General features: G+C 40.1%; 1 protein-coding gene across 1 annotated transcript; it reads right to left on the bottom strand.

Moving 5' to 3' along the window:
- Positions 1-6,595: 6,595 nt before the first annotated feature.
- Positions 6,596-17,529, bottom strand: LOC123745576 (uncharacterized). Its single transcript, XM_045726245.2, has 10 exons — positions 17,388-17,529; positions 16,591-16,861; positions 14,283-14,457; positions 13,372-13,546; positions 11,802-11,958; positions 11,051-11,212; positions 9,474-9,673; positions 9,258-9,346; positions 8,808-8,959; positions 6,596-6,930 (listed from the first exon to the last, which is right to left on the bottom strand). Exons 1-10 carry the CDS (start codon positions 17,424-17,426, stop codon positions 6,740-6,742), a joined length of 1,611 nt encoding a protein of 536 aa, XP_045582201.2. The 5' UTR covers positions 17,427-17,529; the 3' UTR covers positions 6,596-6,739.
- Between the last annotated feature and the right edge of the window lie 4,835 nt (positions 17,530-22,364).

The following is a 22,364-nucleotide window of genomic DNA, read 5'->3' as shown; positions in this document are numbered from 1 at the left end:
AATAATTATATTAAGATATGTTTTCCTTGAAATGTAGTTACATTATCGTCTACATGGCTTTATTCTGACATAAAGACCTATGGCGTTACTTTGCATATATGCAAAGTAATTATAAAATTGATTGGCTTGTGTGGAGGCCTTCACACTCCCTGAGCGAGCCATCAAGTAACTATAAAAAGGCATATATCTTAACTTTCAATTCAGTTATATTTATGCCAAAGTATTAACATGCAGCTTATATTTATGTCTTTATGATGACATAGAAAACTTCGTTTATTACAATATCTAGATTAAATTAACATTGATCTTCGGAAGGTCATAGTTCCCATATCGGTATATAAGGAGAGCGTCGGCCATGAAGCCTTGTTTAAAGTATGAATATTTTTCCTCTCTAATAAGGTATAATCTCTGTGATGGATTCACAAAAACTATTTTATATCTGCCTTTCTGATAACATATACAAATATAATCTTTATTTGTGAATATTTGTTAATTAAGCAATATATCAGAGGGCGTGTAGGGTTCGGTGTTCAATGAACGAAAAGGACTGGATCACTGTGTACAGGAGGCTGATATGGCAGCAAACACTCTCCTGGCGACCATATTTCTTGGATAAGTCGCTCCACACAATTGTCGCTTGGACCGTCGACTTCCTATGGCGTCACCTCTCACATATTTACGTCTAATTTCGTTATGAAATTAGATTATTTCAGAGTAAAAATAGGTTTGATCATGTTCTATGTGTAGCACCAACATTATAGTAAGTAAATATACCATATTTCTTCATTACTTACGTAATGCTAGGACGATTTGGGTAGTTTTGGCCTGATTTGGGGTGATTGGGGTAATTCTATGGACCGGGATTGCCCCACACTCTTCGTTTTTGCACGTGGTGATACAGGATATTGCGCATTTGTTCTCGATTATTGACAGCGTCGAAGAAATGGCTGAGGCGTTATGCCTAAGTGGTAGTGAGGAGGACAGACAAGATGATAATCGACCGTTTGAATTAGTAGTGAACAAAAAGAAACGGAGAAATAATAACAGACAGCGAGACAGTGAGAGTGACGATGAGATTGCAAAGAGACCAAAGAATGATACCCTACTCAGCAAGACTCAAGACAAGCAAAACAAGACAAGAAGGAAGAGGCTGTTGTTCCCTACAACATGCCAATTGAATTTCCACCAAAAGCTAGAGTGGACGGTACGTCTAGCTAAACAATGTTTGGAATACGAACCACTTTTCAAGGAGGGTCTTCATCGGCCCTACATAACAGTTGGGACTGAACAGGCCGTGGAACGCCTCACGACGGTTGGTTTTGAGAATGTAGTGATGGTTCCTCCAGAAGAAGGTATGTTGCACACAAAGATCATAGTTTTCAAGTTTCCAACTTATTTGGATCCTGACTGTCTTCTTCTTAACAATGATAATGTTGTCTGGGCAAAGAGGAACAGTGTTCGTGGTGACAAACGAAGCCAGATTGTTGCCTTGGTAAAGGGTGAGGCGCCGGAGAAAAATCTTTGTGCAAGGACTAGGCTATAGGAACGTTGCAAAATACGTTGAGGAGCCCATACTGTGCATGAAGTGTTCACGTTGGGGACATATGGCATGGAAATGCCAGTTTGACCCCAGGTGTCGGTATTGTGGGAAAAATCACGACTCGCGAGAGTGTAGAGTCAAGATTGAAAGAAGTGAAAAAATCATCCCATTTTGTTGCAACTGTCGAGGCAGCCACAATGCTGGTTCCTCTCTATGCCCCATGAAGCCTCATCTGAAAGAGACTAGAACGGGTCCTACAAGCAGGATAGATGTATCCTCGCAGCAAGGAAAAATTGTGCAAGAGGAACATGGAGGAAACAGTTGGAAGCCAACGGCAGCCCCTATGATCAATGTGTGGGAAAAAGGGACGGAGAAAGTAAAGGCGAGCTTAGGGAAAGTGCATCATGCAGTGGAAAAACTGAAACCTTGTGACGACAATTGGTTCAGGACAATATGGTCACCTCTGAGGTTGGTAATCAAATTTTGGAGTATCTAAAAAAACTAGATAAGAGGATTGAGGCATTGGAAAAATTGGCTATGGAAGGTGGACGGGGTGAAGATGGTGGTGAAACAGGACGTGTAATTGAAAGTAAAACGAGACGTGAAATGGAAAGTGAAACGTGCGTAGACGAAAGTAATGATGTGCATGAGGTAACGATGATAGAGGATAGTCAGGAGAATACACTTTCTAGTAGTGTTCGCGGTGTTCAACCTCCTGTTGTGACAAATGGTGAAAGAACGGTTAAAGTAAAACGGGTTACAGAAATAACAAAGAAAATAGATATGAAAAATATTACCTTCGATGTTAGTAGTAGTTGTGAAGGTGAGGAGAAAGAAAAAATGTTACGGTGTTGGAAGGAAGTTTCTAAGGTACTCTTGTATCTCATGGAATGTGACGGACAGGGCAAAGGTAGTTTTATTATTAATCATGGATGAAAGTAAATTGAGAATATTATCTTGGAACATTAATGGATTAAAAACTAGAGCGGTGGATGTACACTATTATACTCTTAGAGAGGATATTGACATAGTAGCACTCCAGGAAACTGGGGATAGGGATGGTAGCATACTGAGGCTAAATGGCTATAGAGGCTTTCACTTATATGCTGATGGAGGAACTAGGGGGGTCTCATGTTATGTCAAAAGTACCATACCTGCCGAGATAACTGGAATCCCTCAGAGATATAGAGGTATTGAAAGTATTAGCTTGCGGATACAATTAAAGGACCGAGAGTTAAATTTCATTAATCTATATATCTCTGATAGCTCCCTTGATTTACGATTCTTGCCAGATTCCTTCTTTTCTGAAGATACACTTGTGGTAGGGGATTTTAATGCCAGACATCCAGCTTTAGGATCAAGGGGTAAAGCAAATAGGAATGGTTGCAGATGGTACCAGTTTTTGCAGGAACATGAAGATGTTCAACTGCTGGGCGAGCCCTCTCCTACTCATTTGAGGGGAGGGAGATTAGATTATGCTTGTTTAATAAATGCTGAGGGCATAGAGGGGAATTGTCTTATTGTGGATGAAATGCTAAGTGATCATTTTGCATTACAAATACAGCTTAAACTAGATAAAAAGCATGCCTGCCTTCAGAGGAAAAGGTTAAAGTTTAATGAGGGAGAATTAAGGGGTCTTGTTGGCCATATTAAGTCTTGGTATGATACTTATAAGCCGGTTTCGGCAGAAGCATTTTATGAAGATTTAATAAAGGAGGTAGATGTATTTAATGCAACATTGAACCGGAAACCATCTAGTATAAAAAGGCATCCCCCCAGAAAAGAAAATTATACACATGACAAGATGCTTAAGGGGTGGACATTAACAATGAGGAGAGCTCACAGGGATTGGAATAGGAATGGTAGGACTGAGGAAGGGAAGAATGCTTTACTGGCAGTTGCTAGGCTGTGTGGGGAGAAGAGAAAGGAAATTAGGAGCAAGTATTGGCAGGAATTTGCAGAGAAAGTTGGGAGTAACAGAAACTTGAAGGAAATCTGGCAAGACGTAAATAAAATAAGGGGTAAAAAGCACAATTTTGTTGCACATCCAGACCCGCAAGGAATTGCAAATGGGCTCGTAAATAAATGGGCGGAAGCTGCCAAACTTAGTTCATTACCCGCTGTAACGAGAGAGTCATTAGATTCTTGGAAAGATCTAAGAAAGGATTTTATACTTATAGCAGGTAACAGTGGTGATGTCACTTGCACAGGTATTACCAGAGAAGAACTAATAACGGCGATTAAAGTTGGGAAATCTACCGCACCTGGGGAGGATGGAGTAACTTATGAAATACTTAATGAACTTGCCACTATGACAAAAAGCCCACTTTTAGACCTCTTTAATATTAGTTATAAAGAGGGCAGTGTTCCCAGTAAATGGAAAAAAGCTATGATCATCCCTAAAGCCAATGGAGAGTATAGACCTGTGTCTTTAACCTCGTGTTTTTGTAAAATGATGGAGAGGATCATTTTAAATAGACATATATAATAGGTGATCAGCTGTCTAGTAATTTGTTCGGGTACAAATGTTCAAAGTTCAAATGTTGTTCAAAGGAAAAAGTACCTCTGATTGTATTATTAAATGTCTAGCTAATGAAAATGATTATTATAGAATTTTTATTGATTTACAAGGAGCTTTTGATAAAGCCAACAAAGAGGTTATTTTATATGAATTAGCTAGTCTTGGTGTTAAAGGGAAATTATTGCGCTGGATAGGGGATTATCTTTACGAAAGGAAGGCTCAGGTGTGGTATCAAGGTTGTATGTCAGGTGTGAGGTCTTTTGAACTCGGCACACCTCAGGGAGGAGTGTTGAGTCCCACCCTGTTTAATGTACTAATGAATAAGATAGCATCTGAGAGATACTCAAATGGGGTAACTCCGATCATATATGCCGATGATATTTTCTTTCAGGGCGAAGATATTTCAAAGGTTCAAACAGTGTTGGACAATTTCGGAAACCTGTGTCACCATATGGGACTGGTGGTTAATGAAAACAAAACCAAGTTTGAATGTAGAAGTCGGAGCCCCATTGTTTTGAAAATAAACGATAAAAATATAGAGAGAGTTAATATATATAAATATTTAGGCATATATGTTGGATATAGCCATGAGAGTTTGGAAGCTGAGATGAACAGACTGTTGGGTCAATGTCTGAAGAGATTACAACCTCTGAAGGCTTTGGCATGCTGTGGAAAGGGAGTGGGAGTCCCAGTGCTACGAATGTTATACTTGAGTACTGTAAGATCTCTTATTGATTATGCTGCACCTGTCATTTCTTGTTTTGGTAAAGGTAGGACGGGCAAGTTGGAGAAGGTACAAAATGAAGCCATGAGAATTATCTTAGGATGCCCAAGAAATGCTATGATTGAGATAATGAGGATGGAGTTGAATCTGCAAAGTATTGGGGATAGAATTTCAGAGATAAATGTAGCCTCTGCCATTAGATTAATGAGAGGTGGGGGAGCTAATGAATTAATCCTCTCGGTTCAAAAGGTGGGAAGTAGTGAACAGTGTATGATGAAGAAGAGAGTATATATGAATAAATTATGTTATAAAGTATGATGTTATTACAGAGTGTATTGTTGTGCCCAAGAGGAAATTCACATCACCATGGGAGGATTGTAATGTAGATGTAGTAATTACTCCCTTGCATAAGAAAAAAAGTATGCATGAAATAGGAGAGCTGAGGGCATCATATGATTGTATAATTAGAAAACTGCCTACGGAAAACACTCTACATGTATATTGTGATGGGTCAGTAGCTAGGGATGGGAAGGCAGGATGTGGAGTCTTGATCAGGGAGTACACTGACATCGGCACTGTAGATACTGTTATTGGACGCCGCTTAACTGACAATGTCTCTTCAACGCAGGCTGAACTCCAAGGAGTATTAGCAGGGTTACAGGAAGTAGTCAAATGTGGTAAAAATGCTTGATTCTTTATTGACAGCAGAGGAGCGTTAGAGTCTTTAAATAGCAGACGCCCAGTATATCAGAATATTGTGAGAGAGTGTAGAGAGAATGTTAAGAGACTAGAAAAACTGGGTATAAAGTAAGATTCATGTGGATCCCTTCACATGTGGGAATACTGTTGAATGAGGTAGTTGATGACATAGCGAAGAGAGCCACTGAAAAAACTCTTGTTGATGTTGTATGTCAGTTAACCTTGAAACAAATAAAAAGACTCAAGGTGATTCAGGAGGGTGAAGAAATGATAAAGAGAATGGCATTGGTGGACAGTAGTAACACACTTAAGAATTATTCAATAATAAATATAAATTCGTCCTTCACTTATGGTAAAGGAAAGTCTACTTGGAAGGATTCAATTTACATGAGATTACGATTAGGATATAAATATATCTGGCAATACGGTGTCGATGTCAGTGAAAAAGATAAGGAGTGTAAATTATGTAGCATGCCGTACGCCGACACCTTAGAACATTATGTATTAGTGTGTCACCTTATTGAAAAATATAGAAATAAGGAAATAAATAGTGTACCACATCAAATTGTTTGGATGTGTGATAATGGTATAATAGACAGTATACTTAGGAGCTACAAGAATTTTGCTCCAAGAATGTAACAATTATATGCTGTACTTGCTGTATGCAATGTTAAATGGGATTCTTGTACTGTTATATGTCTATTTGTACTCACTGAATTTGTGCGCCCCTTGAGGGACTTGAAGTAGAGGGGGGTAGAAATAGCCTAAGCTACTCTATCCCTTTGAGATGTATTTATTGCTTATCTCAAAAAACGTACTTGAACTTGAACATATGCTGTAGAATGAGTTTTAATACAAGTTATGTACGCTCCAACTTCCGCCTCCACGTTTGTTGCTTTGCTTGTGGTAACAAGCCAAGAATTGGGTGCTAATCATAAATTTAATAAAAAATTGCCAATTTGTAGAGCAAATTGCTCACTTGCCCAATATTTTTGTCCCTTCTGCTTTTCGTATTTATGCAAAGATGTCTTCCAATATTTAGTTAACAGTCATGCACCCCCTTCCCCATCGATTACAAATGTGAAATTAACCAAAGAATATTAGCAACAACTGGTATTTATGCATTTATTTTTTTAAACACAGTATATACACTATGCTTATCCAAATATAGTTCTTTAAAAAAAATCATTCTAATATTTAGTTTAAATATGGGATACAGGAATTTTTTTTTTTACGAAATTTGAAAATTAAAGCATTATTTTAGTGATTTTGTTGGAGTATAAAATGAAGCTCTTGGCATTCTATCCCTCAAACAAATAGCACAAATCATGACAATCAGTATTACTATTACAGCAACAAGACCAATCACAGTGGAATAGTACACCGTTGGGCTGTAGCAGAAGTCTTTAAGGGCTTGAGCAACAATAGGCGAATTTACATGAATTTCTGAAATTAAAAAAAATATATTAGTTTAGCTCAATTCATATGAAAACTATGGTCTATTTACTGTGCTTTCAAAGACACAAAGGGTTTAAATTCCTTGTTATATAATTTCATGAGCACAATTTTCAAGCACACGATTAAATTTATTAATATATGTACTTTTCTTAACGTGCATCAAATCTTAATACATAAAGCACAGTGGAAATGGTACAAGATAAAAGTGGTAAACTAACTTTGCTATGGTGTAATGTAGAAAAGGTTATGACAAATATACCCATCCTTTGCCTATAAAGGCAGTCTGCCACACATCATTGGTCCAATTTTGGGAAAGCTCTGTGTAGCCTGTACACCAGTAACAAAACCCATCTTTTTGCATTATGTTTACACAAGCAGATGTCAACAGAAACCAGGCTTGGGGAAACTTTACCACCATTCATGGCTCCCAACATTAATGAAAATTGATTATGGTACCAAAGTAATTATCAGGAGAAAGCATAAAGCCATTAAAACTATATAGAACTTTGAAAGGGACGAGGATTATAGATTTGACAAACTGATGCCCAACCACCGATGGTCTAGGATTGAACACCAACTTGCAAGACGATACCATCGCTGTGCCTTCCAGATAAAGTGGTTGGATTCAGTATACCAATATTAGAAAAAAATTGTATAGGGACAAACTACTGTAAAGAGATTCAGTTATGAAAATCAATAAATTTTATACAAGATGTGTGGTTAAGCGGGACAATGTTTTGACAGCAAGAGGGTAGCTCATCAAGTGCCCCCAAGTTATTCATATGTAGCCAATACACAACCTACGAGAGCAGTTTCCTACCTATTTTGAGCATTTACCAATTTTTTTTTAGCATTTTACCAATTTACCTAGCCAATTTTCTATCAATATTATTAATGACTAGAAAGCAGTACAAAATTTGAACAAATTGAGAAAATTTAGTACAAAATTTATGAGAAATGATATAAAGGTGTATACTGGACTGGCATGTTCTCCCGAATAATCCTTTGAAATGAACACTAATGGCTTCAGCAGCTACGTCCACACGTTCTGTAGAGAAATCAATATGGCTGGGGACCATTTTGGTGGTCCAAAATAGAATTTTAGTATACAGTACTGTATACCTGTTAAAAACTAGAAACTACCAATATTGGTATTCAATCACAGGATTCAAAGTTAAATGCTACCAAGGACACGAGGCGCTCCGTGTGGAGCCCAGTGAAAGACAATGTTGGAAGAGCAGTTGCAGAGACTAAAGTACCTGATCTTACATTGACTCATACTGGGTCATGCGCTCCACAAACCTGTGTTTGAGAAGGCTTTCAGTTGACATGCATTTTAAAGTTTAGGTCCCAAGAGCCAATAGGGATATCACTACCAAGGCAGCTAGGGAGGCAGAATTCAATTCTGGCCATTGCAGAAAGGTTCTGGCCTTTCCCCAATTTTAACAGGCAAGTCCTAACTGTGCCGTACAGTATCCTACAATAGTGCAAAGACTTGCCCGTGAGGCGCCGCCACCCTGGATGGGGTGCCCATCTACGACTGGTCCGATGATCCGAACAGGCACCTTAGGTTTGTTATATTTCCCACAGAACTCCCTAAGAGGGGTATCAAGGGTATCATTCTTGCAAGGGCGCGAGAGTGGGGGCGAGGTAAACCCTACCAGCCCCAGGTAATAGTACACAAGCCCCTTCATACGGCAAACCTCTGCAACCGGAGTTACACTAAGCCTTACACGATATTTTCCACCAACATACATACGGTAGTCAAATCAGAAGACGTCTTCCAGTTACAGCATTATTTACAGACAGCTCCCCCTAAAAAGAGACACGAAGCGCATATATAAATATGAAAAGGCTGACTAAACTTTTCTCGCCGCCCTCTTCTGCGAGGAAGACGTCAATGGAGCGGTAGAGCTGGACCTTGTCCACCTCGTGCGCGCCTTCTTTAGCCACTGCGGCAGAGGCTTCTCGCCGCCGTCGTTGCTGGCTCTCAGAGGTCCTGGGATGGAACGCCTCGCTGCAAGTATTAACGCACTATTACAATGTTGTTATAGATTCAGCTACTCTGAACAAGTTCCAAGTAGCACGGGCTATGGTGAGCCCGTAGTGGACGGGAGATGTCTCCCTGCACTATTACAACCAATAAACTATCTATAGATCTACTTTTATAAAGTAGTTGTCCAAAGGAAAGTTGTATTTAACAAATTTACTTTTACTAGAAGTCACTGCACTTCTGTTGTATTCATTCTAATTTAATGCACTAACTTCCTAAAACTTCGTAAAAATTAATGTAATTAAACAATTAAAACGCTCACCTGCACGGGGGTGGCTGTACACATTCTTTGTAGCACACTTGAACATTACATTGAAGGATTATCTTCAGAGAAGTTGGGAACCTGAAAGCCTAAAAATTTGTTAAATTAAGTGTTACCAAAGTCAGTCACTACAACCATATTTCAATCATTATTCCAGCTTAGAATTTGTAATTTGACACTCGCCTACGTTAACTTTTTTCCAATTATAGTTTTTACCTTGAAATGGGCATAATGTAATGTGACCAGATCCCCGTTGGGCCTGGTGTGCTTTTCCTTCAAGAAGTGCGAGAAGATTTTTGGCTTGACTGAGCAGCCATCTTCTATGACTGTCGTCTCTCCACTGTAAACTCGTGACCTTGCAGTAATTTGCTTGTTAGGCTGCGACGCCCATTCTATCTGCTGTACCTCTTCTCCCCCTGAAATGTTGGAGAATTAGATTAACACCGACCTAAATATTAAGCTTTAGGCAAACATTCAGTATAACATTAATATTTTAATTAAAATTAAATAATATCCAGGTTCCTAAATATTCAAATAGGCCGAGCAAATTATTCTCGGCCTTCAAAGGATTATTAGGGTATAATTGGGGCAATTGCATTCTGAAATTTAAAGGCAGTTATGCTTATCTAAGTGCACGCCATGCCAAGATGCCGACTTTCTCTATAATGCAATCCACAAACTACCACACTGTTACTGTTCCTGATTAGGTGATTACAACCGTCACATCTTTAACTGGTAACCCATCAGGCACAACCCCAGACCCACTTTTACAACCCATGACGCCCAGACACTAACTACTACTGTTCAGGCCGGTACAGCCCAAGAAATCCACTCACGACTCCAGCTGCCATACCCCAAGGTTCCCAGTCGCAAGTGAACCTTACCCAGGGGTGCCACCACGAATGACCACCTGCTGCAAGTAACTGCAGTTCAAGCTGGCATGACTACAACATGCAAAGTACCTCAACTACAACGACGATCAAATATTCTTTAAGACCCCCAAGCTTACAACACCCGGGCCTTTTGTGTGCTGTGGTAGTGGGACGGCATTTTCGTGCCCCACATCGAAATTCACTGGAAACTTAGTAACTATACTTTGAATAAACAAGCGCTGATTAGATAAAAAAAAATCAAGGATTTAACAATCTTTCAACTCTAATTGACCAAGGCAAATGATAAAATCAGCAAGAAACGCCCAGGATTTCTCAAATCAAGACAAAACAAGGAGCCAGAAAATCAAACTAGCTAAAAAAGCCCTGTCAGCACTGCTCTTTGATAAGGTGCAAGAGGCCAAACCACCACCTGGATCTTCACTGCCTCTGGTGAAGCAGCTACAGTGTGCAAGCCATGACACCCAACAAGGGAAAAAAAATTACACAGGGGAGCACAGCAAATGCCCCTCACATTTCACTTATCTATTCACCAGAGCATCAGAATCACTCACGAAGCCAAAGTGTTTGAGCTACCCTGCATTACGTTTTATTATGCTATTTTCAAGTTACGTTACAACTGAAGTGTGACATCTAGCGTGTCAAACACTTTATGAACAACCAGCACTACCTAGTATTTCAACAATAATCTATGTTAACACTCGTGCAAGTTAAAATATTGCAAAGAACACTCCTGGGGAAAATCCTGTATGCTGCACAAGTACACTTTCAATGTGGATGCAACAAACTCCGTTTAACTGTTACTAAACAAGCTTTCCTATAAATAAAACTAACCCACTGCAGTAGCTGCACTTTAGCACTACGTCTATTTTCAGCATTTACTGTAGTCCCACCTCCACTTACCATCCACCGCGTAGCAAGTCAGAATGTTGGAGTCGAACCAGTAGACATTATCAGACAAGGTGAAGACTAGCGTCAAGACGTCACCAATGTACACCACCTGATCAGAGAGGGGCGGGGCAGTGGGACCCTCGCCTACCTGGATCTCCATCCACATCTTGGGACCTGTGGTTATGGAGTTTTAATACAATAGTCCTTAAGAGTCCTCGCTTCAAAAATGAGGCAATTACGAACAGTTTTTAATTTTAAAATATTTGACTGCAAGTCTCCAGCTGCCGGTCTAGCATCAGGCTAGACTTTTCGATTTGAAAGTTTTCACTGGAAAAACATTTTAGGGAACTTTTTAATATCTAATGCAACTAAATTTACAAGAAGAACGTTCGTGCGCATTTATTCAGTCTAATCATCTTTTAACCAATGCTGTTTAAAATACTGGCGTGGCAAAAAAAATGATTCAAACTTTTTTTATCTCTACCATCAGTTACTCATTCTTTTGACGTATAATCAGTTTTAAAATTACGTAATTTTGGAATAGCAAAACCAAGGTATACAACACGTCCATTAACATTCTCTACAGTATGCACAGGGGATTAAAATGGACACTTTCCATGTACTATAAGGCCAAACTATGCCTACAACAAACTGGGTGAGAACAGCTTGAGCTACCTCAAGCCTTTGTGTGTATCTTACCTCAAACTTATTTTAATGTCTATAACATACCAAACTTATAATTAACCAGAAGCCAGGTACTGACCGGGGTGAGTGGACCGCTCTAGTGTGGCCAGCAGGTTCCTGGTCTCCAGACTCCACTCCACCGTCTTGTTATAGTCATCAGGACGGTCACAGCGGACGATCACGCTAGAATCATCCTCGCACACTATGTCCGGCTCCCACTGGATCATTAGCCGGTGCTGGGGAGAACCAGTAATGACTACACCTGCTACATTACACTTTTACTGGTAATGGTTAGTTAATATCTATAAATGGGGGCCTCTGAGCTAGGGCGGTGGTCAGCGGCTTGAGGCAAGCCTCGCCCAACTTTCACATGAAATCTGAGCATCGTAGACCAGTTAAGGGTCTGCCCAAGTGTCATGTGTTAAGTATAGGCATCGGAAGGGTCCCCATCTGCGTTTTTCATGAAGTATAAAATATCGGGGACGCGTCGTCCCTAGATTTTACCGCTTACTCCCGCCGTACTCTCATGGTCTACGCGAGGCTATCAACGTGAATTCATTTGGGTTGGGAGATCGGGGTAAAGTACAGCCTGGCACCCGGTATAATTACAGTTTAAGAGTCGTGACCTTTATGACCGACTAGGACTATTTTCCAGTTATGAATTCGTAGGTAAAAGGACCAACTTGCAATCTTCATTATCAATTAAAATAAATATGGAGCCAGCAAACAAGAGCTTTAACTTTGCCTTAATCATGGTACATATTTAAGCAGTTGAGCGTGTATCAGCAACTAAACATTGTAGTGTCAGTCTACACATTACATATACTGTACTTTAGAAAAAACACACGCCAAATCTGACTTCCCGCAAGAAAATACCCACTTGCTGCAGAATGAGAAATTTCCTTAATACTTTCGGTAACCAACGTAAGAGTTCGTTGACCAAATATTTCCATCACCTAATACTACTGTTCACCCAGCAGTAAGTGTAAATGGGTACCCAGGAGTTAGCTTTTTGTAGTTTTAATGCATCCTGTGAAGGGTCAGTAATTCGATCCGGGGAGGGGGGGGGGGGGTGAGACTATATTAACCTAACATGTACTGTATATATAAACAGTACCTGCCCCGACAATAAGTTATTCATTTAATTGTAATTAATTTATATACGAAAGCGGGCGATTCAGTTTTTGTTTTAACCTACTTTGAGCTGAAGTATAAAAGTAACTTCTAATTTTGCCGCCAGACTGCAGGAACTGCCACTTAAACTTTCCTGAAGACTAGATATATGGTCTAACGTGGCAGGATTTAGAAACTTTAGTACCAACGAGGGATAAATTGTGCTGAGATTGACTACGAGATTGTCAATGATGCAGTGCAAATTCTTTAGGGCAACATTTAACATACTGTGGATCAGTATCAACGGCAATTTAATCACTGACGCAATTAATACATCTTCACCCATTTGAAATTCCCATTCAAAAGTTTCCAATATCAAAATAAACTTACCCTTTAGATTGTAAACTTTGGTAGCCTAAAGATTCATTAAATGTTGAAGTGTACACCTCTACTTCGGGAGGAAACTGGAAGGCAGCAGACATTTACCTACAGGAAGGCAGCAGACATTTACCTACAGGAAGGCAGCAGACATTTACCTCAATAACAGGATCAAGGTAGGACTTGCCCTGCTGCACAACCCTCTTCTCCTGGTCGCCACAAGTGCCGTGCTTCAACTGAAGAGTCGCGTTCCGGGAATTCTGGCCCTGGAAGAGGAGACACTCCCTGAAGTGCTGGTGGGGGTAGATGTACCCAGAGAACGCTGCCGTGAATCTGTAAGACAATATACCAAGAATAAAAATATTCTAAGCAAAGCAAAGCACAGGAACGTAATATACCGTACAAATTTAATAGAAATAACTTTCAAGTTTTACAAGTCTGGCAAAGTAGGATTATGGCCTCGACCACAAATTCACTGTAAATAAAGGTTCACAAGTAGGATTTTTACAAGATGTAGTTAATGTGGAAGTTTATGAAAATAAAAATGGTTCTAGGACTGCACGTGGTCACATCTGACATCTGCCTGTGTACACCTGACCTAGAATCTACGGCAAGATCTACCGCATTGAGTGTGGCGACGACTGTCAGCATGTATGGCCGAGGCTTGTCGATAAGGCTTCAGGTGATGCCAACGACTTTCACGAAATTGAAGTAGACAAACGAGGTACTTTGAGCTCGGCAACTACATGCACAATATGAAAGATATTCTTGTGCTGAAGCCAGAGCTTACTCGTGCAGGCTAATAGATTAGGCTAACATTTCATGCTTTCCTAATTATATTTATAACTAACCATTCTATAAGATGGGGGATATTAGATGAACTCTGCTAGTGTTTGGGCTACACTCTTGCTTCATATAGAACAGCGTACCGGCACATTACTGCATATACCTTTCGTTTATAAAACAAAAAGCAACATCGGTTTAGATCTGAAAGACAATTCCTTCGTCTGATTCCTTCCGCAAATATTTACTAGCCTAGTCAAGACAAGTGGTCGAGGCGAGACCCTACCTGAAGGTGACCAACATGTGGGTCTTCAGGCACTGAACCAGCGTGTCCTCCACGCGACGCTGCCGGGGCTCGTGTAGTGGTTGTCCAGGACCATAGGTAGACTGCTGGTGTCCAGGACCATAGGTAGACTGCTGCTGCTGCAGCGTCACCGGCGCCCACTGCTCCCCGTGACCAACTGCAGAAGTAATCAAAGATGTTAGTGTCTATCCAACAAAATTTAACCTGGGGAGGGGGTGGGGATTACATTTAAACCAATGGAACCTTTATAGAAATATAGGCCTACATTGGCCCTTTTCGAGTGGAATGGTCAACTAGACTTAAGTTAAACTAATGGTGTATGGGACCTTTATTACACCTAGTTTCAATATTCATAAAGGGTTATTTTGTTAAGAGTTCGATACTTTTAACACTTTCGCGCTTTAGATTAGAGATAACTCGTCAGCGTTTTTTCTTACGATTCCGCATAACAGCCTACTTTTCTCGTCCATCGAAAAAATATTTCTATAAATTCCATTTTTTAACCGAAACGGATGTTATGTATATGTCTGTGTAGGGAATTTTACTGCGATCACTGTCATGCAAATTATAAAATGTTTCAACAAGTATAAACATGACAAACATCAAACGAACGAAAACAATGCGTTTGTTTCTGCCGCGAACGCATACTGAGCGACGTGGTTCTATATTTGGCGCTTCTCTTACACATGCTTTGTACAAATGTTATACATTTCATCTTATAGAAAATTTTATTGCAAACACATTGGTATAAAAAAGAAATACGTACATAGAAAAGTAGGGTCAGAAAACGTATAAATGTATAAACTTTCCAAGCATGATTGTGTTTTCGCCAGTGCGCTCGCAGCTAACTACTCTCCACTTCACACACTCTTGCGGGTGGGCAATTACCTATATTAAACATTCATATGCATATGTCCGTGTAGAGAATTTTATTGCGATTCCAATGATACCAAAATTAGCGATGTAGGACAACTGTAGGCTTCGCAACCATTAGGAGAGTGGAAACATTTTGTTGCTGTTTGGCGCTCTCGGCGAGTGATCTGCATAGTTTTTTTATTTGGTGTTGATACTCCTTAAGCTTGGGCGGCATTTTATAGGCATGCTCTTATAGACAATTTCATTGCGAACACAGTGATACCAAATTTAAATACGTGCGCCTTCAATTATTGTCAGGACAGTCAAAAGAGTGTACACTTTTTCGGTCTTACCGCATAGGCGCGCGAAGTGCCGAAAGCATCTGGGGTATTGATTTTTTTTGAGCGCCGAGAGCGCGAAAGTGTTAATCCCATGAACATTTTTGGGTCCATGTGGGTCACCCTATTGGGAACCACTGCTTTAAGCCAACGACTAGCCTCCAGAAAGCAACCCATAAGTTTTACTATCTCCAAAATAACTAATGGCTAACACAGGCATGGGGTGAAAGGAAACCTTGCCCAAACCTATCTTGTCCTGCTGCGGGAGTCAAACCCGGGACCAGTCGGCTGTGATGAAACGGCTTATCGTCAAAGTCCATTTCGAAAGTCAAATTAGTACTTGATAGACCTTATCAGGAGCCTTGTATCAAGGCAAGCATTATATCTAGGAATTTTCAGCAAAAATAAAAAAGGGTTCAAAATTAGAGTAAAAGTTGGTAAGTCTTCCTGTACAATATTTTTGGTAATACGAGTCGACCTGATATTGGTCTTCAGAAATGCTGCTATTCCTGCTTCGCGGATTTAAGTAAAGGCTAAGAATATAAAAGGTTATTATAGGCTTTCATGACAAGGTTGGCATTTAAAATTTTTAGTTTCAATTATAAGCGAGTGAATTAAGAGGAAGTAGATCATCCCGTTCTCAAAGGCCAAAGTCCATTCCATGCACCCGCCAAACATTGTTTATGAAATTAAAACTTTACACTATTTACAACCGATTACGTCAGAACACTTCCGGAACAAGTGCTTCACTGACTACTATTGGTCGCACCACAACGCTGCAAATGCTTCACTCACGTACTACAAATGCAAATAATCGCCAACCAAAAAACCCAACCAAACCAATGCCTAAATACGCATACTATGCTAATTTATATTTGAGAAAATTCGCGTTTTTGAATGAATAGCATGTTAAAATTTAGGAACGAGTCTTTGGGTTCGACCGCTGGATGGAATGAACTTGGCCTGAGGACAGGTTGAGTAGATGACCGAGATTGCTGCGAGTGGCATTTTGCGAGGGCGCCCAGTTTTATACTTATTGCATACCTATAATTCAAATCACTAGGCTACCGTCAAACTCAAAACAGTTATCTACATACCGCTCAAGGGCTGAGCATGCGACTCTGCTTGGTAACCACGGGGCTGAGGGTCACTTTGTTGCTGCTGCTGCTGCAACTGCAACTGCAGCAGTTGTTGCAAGGGTTGCTGTTCATGTGGTTGTGGTTCTGGTTGATGCTGCGACTGCGGCAGATATTTCTGTTCTGGCGGCACCTGCTGCTCCCTGGGTTGTACAGGTGCCTGTATGCTTGGGTCACCTGGGGAATATGGCGGTACGTGTGTGTGCACCTGCATGACTACCTCCCCCACACACTGTAACGAGAAATTGAGCATTGAGGTAGGTTACGAATTGCGTTACAGTTACGAGGACAGGTTGAGAGCAATCTCCCTCGTAAAGTTACCGTTGAAATCTGATAAAGACCTTTCATGCTCTCTGTAATCCTTTTAGCGCTACTGCTCACAGGACGAATATGAGGTGCACAAACTAGCCGCCTCCGGTGGCAACAAAAAAATCGTTCGCAACCTTAGAGATGAAAAAACTATGGATTTCGTACAAGTTACCAACCTCAGTGTTAAGGCCTGCCGCTGGCCACGCCTCGCTTCAAGCATTTAACCCGAAACGGCGTTTTATATTGAAAACAACAATTTGAAACCGTACATTATGTACATATGAACCAATCCAACATCCTACTCCCACTTAAAACTTAATGGCTTCTCAGTCTTTAACATGTTCAGTAATTCCGTCAGGCTACTCGACCAGGGAAATTCCTCAAGATTAACAAACTATAAAGACAATTTTACACCCTTACAAAAGTACCAAATCATTTCCACCACTTACCACAATGACAACAACGAGGCATATCCGTAAGACAGCCATAATGAGGCAGAATAAGCACCCAGAGAGCGAGTATATGACCCCCAACCCGCCTGTTGGTCAACTGGTCCCCCACCCGCCCAGCTATACAACCTCGTCCCTCGCTCACCCTCGCCTACAATTGTCTCCAATTAGCAGTTGCATCGTTTGCATATTATTTACGTTTCATTTTGAAATTTCACTTTCAATAAAGACTTAGTATGTTTGTTTTGAATGGGAAATGTAACTAGATAGAAAAAACGAAAATTAGGCTACTTTTTAAATATTTCCTCGAGATTATTATTCAATTAAAAAAATGGGAATTACATATTGTTACCTTTCAGTTTGTACGTAGAGTTTGATCTGGCTCCTGGGCTCCGCCTTCTATTCATACCTGTTCCGTTTAAATCTCTTAACGGTATATATAATTTTCTTTAATTTAATTTTGATTTGAAACTGTTACCAGAAAGTAACTTGAGAACTTGTGCCAAGACACCCATTATTGTTGACCACCTTCACTTCATGTTGTTATTTTCTTACATCTCTGAAATTGTTTATATATTCCATCTGAGTTCTTTCTGTTTCTGGCATTTTGAAATGATTGTCCATGCCCACCTTGTCAATGTAATTATCTTCAATGTTTTGTATGTTGTGATCATATTTCCTCTGATCGGTCTCTCTCTCTTCTATGGTTATGGTGCTTGAATTTACCAAATCTCGTAGTTGAGTTGGCTTTGTTCTCGAATCACAATCAAGGATCCCTTGAAGCTAAGCGTTGAAGCTTAAGTAACATCGTGCGTTTCGGTCTATAGAGGCTCATCTTCAGCTCGCAAGATGGGTTAGGAGGCAATTCAGACTATAGCTCGATTCTGCAGACACACATAGTAAATACACACACGCACACTATCAAACAAACACACAATCACGTAATACAAACACAATCACAATCACTTTCAAACACAATTAAGGAGGCCGAGGAGAGCTTCATGCCGACAGTAGGGAAAAAAGTAGGAGAGACTATAATAACCTTGGATGGTTTAATAGTGTGTCAAAAAGCAAAAATTAGAAGCAGTCGAGGGAGTGGATGAAATACAGAGGATAAAGGGCAGAAAAAAACAGCAAAAGATGCAACAGAACTAGGAATAAATTAAGTACATTCAATTGAATTGAATTAATTTGGAATGAATTAAATGCAGTAATATAAGAAGAGTATCACCAATTACGAAAAAGATATTGCTATAACAGCAAAAAAACCCAACCATTACCACATATATTAACGTACATACATACACAGGCTGCCTGTCCCCCCATAAAAAACGAATTACTGGATTATTATAATGTACGAAACTAGGAATATGCGCAGCGCCGGCTGGCGAACAGAACGTTTCAGACACAAGACGATGCTCGTTTTGTTCGTTAAAACCGAATATATATATATATTATTATGCTAGGCTGTTTAGCCTAGGTTGGGCTCTATAGGACTGGGTTAGGTTAGATTAGATTAAGTTAGGTTGAGGTAAATTAGGTTAGGTAGGTTAGAAGCGCCGAATCGTCTTGTGTACGAGATGACTTTGTATCCGGCGACAGTGTTGCCAGATTGGGCTACAAGTAGCGAATTGGGCTACTTTTGAGATCCCCGCGCTCCCAAATTTTTAATTTCGCTACTTGCTACTTTTTGGGCTAATTTAAAAGCAAGATGTGCCAATTTGGGCCATTAATGTTAAGAATCTCTTCGATAATTATTTATGGTCAGATGCAACACAAGCAAGCACCCCGAGATAGCAGCCACAAACTGACGATTTAAATGCAAGCACAGCACGCAGTATATCCTTTCACGACCAAAGATCACATTCACTCTAAAAAAAAATCTTCCACTTACGGGCTATTCGTGCCCGTGTCATCTCTTTGGTGGCTTAATCTTCATCAATCAATCACAAAGAACAACGATTTCATGTTCAACAAGTCACAACTTAGGACAGAAAACAGATGTTTTTTCACCCATGTGGGGCATAACTGCACAGCTACCAAATCATCAACATTATCTTGGAGTCAGACTCCACCAATCACTGATAGTTGTACAACAAGTGGAAGCTACAGTTATAAGAGCACACCAAATGCTAGGAATAGTTTACGGGCTCACCATAGCCCGTGCTACATGGACACTTCGTCCTGAGTAGCTAAATCTTCAACAACAACAACAACTAGGAATAGTCAAACGAAATTTTGACGAAGGAAAAGGTAGTTAAATACAACTATATAATCTCTGGTGTGCTTCCATTTGGATTATATCCACGCATTGAGACCTCATCTCCAGAAAGACTTATCTGCTTTGGAGGAAGTTCAACACCGGGCGACTAAAATATTTCTCGAGCTAAGTCAACTTTCACACCAGGAACGGTTGAGGGCCACAAACATGACAGGGCTGCTCTCAGCAAAACTTTTAAATTACTGGACAATTTGGAAGATATTGACCCAGAACACTTCTTCAAAAGGCTAGATGTAAGACCAACAAGGAGCAACGGTATCGAGCTCAACAAGCCACACTGAAGGATGGAAATATTAGTTTTCACCATAGAATTATAAAATTGTGGAAACGCATACCCGCCGAAGCCGTAAATGCCAAAACATTGCTCGATAAAATCACCAGGGCAAATAGGGGACATATGACAAGCCGCCGGCTTCCTATCCTCACTGAGAGATAGTGACTGATAAATTCAGGTAAATCTTAGCTAATTAAATAATCCTGAAAAGTTTGCTTACTGAAGGCAAGGCTGTGTTAGCAGCATTATACTTTCTGAGCAAAGCAATGCACTGTTGGCCCTCAACCCAGATGATGGGCACTGGGACCCATGCCTGTAGACCTATACTTACAACCACGTGCTCATCTATGGACCCTCCCTACTCTGGTAGAGCTCTCAGTGTGCTTGGTGGAGTTAGAGGGGTGTTTGTCTGGTTAGGTGAGGTGTTTGTATCACCCCTTCTATGGATGTACTTTACCTAAATAAACATTTGAATTTGAATTTTGACATTTGAGGTGTTTGTTTGCTAGGCCTGTGGGTACACAACTGGTCGGGATATGGTCGTTTTGGATACGAGACGATTCGGCTAAACTCATTTTCTGTTTTACAAATACAAATACAAATATTTATTCAGGTAAAGTACATACATACAAGGTGAGATACAAAAAGTTGAGGGATTTATAGAGCTAGAAAAGAGCTTTGAAACCGGGATGTATTGTTATGCTAGGCTGTATTAGGTTATATATATGTTATTAAGGTTAGGCTGCATTGGGCTCGGATGGATAAAATTGGCTTGATTTGGGTTACGTTAGGTTGGGTTGAGCTAGGTTAGTCAGGTTTAAAAATTCAAAATTCCACCACGCCACGGAGCAGTCTCTGTGGCTCAGTGGTAAAGCGCGCGCCCGGCTCTTCGCCAGCGCTGTGACCTGCCGGCCGGGAAGGATTGACCGGGCAACAATCCTTAACTGTTTACCCGACAGAGAATAGATTGTACAACGATTTGGCGGGTCGTATTCCGGAAAAAAAATTAGGATTAAGGACCTACTTGAACGCTATGCATGCCAGTGGCTTATTACAAGAATTTAAGAACTCTTTTTATATATAAATATAAAAAAAAATATAAAAAATACGCTAACGAATCTTCTTGTGTGCGATGAGACTTGTATCTGGCATAATTAAAATATTACCTTAAATAATTCGTTTGTTAGACAATATATGATATTCAGATCTATAAATTACTTTAGAAAGGCCTATAATGCATATATAAATATTAATTTACAAACTCCTGGCGCTATACGCTAGGAATTTCAATATGGCGTTCAAATAATTTTAGGCCGGGGTCTCTGGGTCGGTTGAGTTGGGCACAACTGGTCGGGGTCCAGTTACACAACTGGTCGGGGTCCAGTTACACAACTGGTCGGGGGTCCGGTTACACAACTGGTCGGGGGTCCGGTTACACAACTGGTCGGGGTCCAGTTACAGAACTTTACGGGGTCTAGTTACACAACTGGTCGGGGGTCCGGTTACACAACTGGTCGGGGGTCCGGTTACACAACTGGTCGGGGTCCAGTTACAGAACTGGTCGGGGTCTAGTTACACAACTGGTCGGGGGTCCGGTTACACAACTGGTCGGGGTCCGGTTACACAACTGGTCGGGCTTCGGGGTGCACAATAAACTACCATGCACTCGCTGGTTGAATAGGGGATGCTTAATGAACTATCCACTTCTGGCGGCAAAAAATCAATGAAGTGTGCAACTATGGTCTAGTTGCAAACATTGCAAATAATCCAATGGATTATTGCAGTTGTATTGTTTGCACCATCTTGAGTCTATTCGTTCTGTAATAAGAGACAAAGCTCTCGCTGATAGATAATAATAAGATATACAACAGTATAAGCAGTGCGCTAAGCACGTCAGCCCACATTTAATATCTATATAATAATAATAATGTTTATTCAGGTAAAAGTAAATACATTCAAAAAGTTACAAGCAGAATGTTGGACTTGTAGATATAGCTAGTACATACTATGCCTAAAGCCACTAATATGTACAGCGTTTCGGGCATCTTCCTACAATGATTTTACTGTAGATATTTTGATAGGATTTTGCAATATGAAAGATGTTAAGACAAACTTTCTGGCCTTGCATAGTAGGCCGAGAAGTGCGTTCTGACTACTAGGTACGACATATATATATATATATATATATATATATATATATATATATATATATATATATATATATATATATATATATATATATATATATATATATATATATGTGTGTGTGTGTGTGTGTGCAGAAATAATATTAAAGCAATTAACATCGTGTAGTGTACTCTGTATATCAAAATATATTACTTATAATCCCATATCAGTCACTAAAAAAATATTGGGCTACTTTTGCTACAAATTCGCTACTTTCAAGAATTTGGATCTGGCA

The sequence above is a fragment of the Procambarus clarkii genome, chromosome 71 (assembly GCF_040958095.1).
Source record: "Procambarus clarkii isolate CNS0578487 chromosome 71, FALCON_Pclarkii_2.0, whole genome shotgun sequence".
In the NCBI taxonomy this organism is placed as follows: Eukaryota; Metazoa; Arthropoda; class Malacostraca; order Decapoda; family Cambaridae; genus Procambarus; species Procambarus clarkii.
Note: the sequence above shows the minus strand (reverse complement) of the source record. Positions and strands in the feature narration are given on the sequence as shown.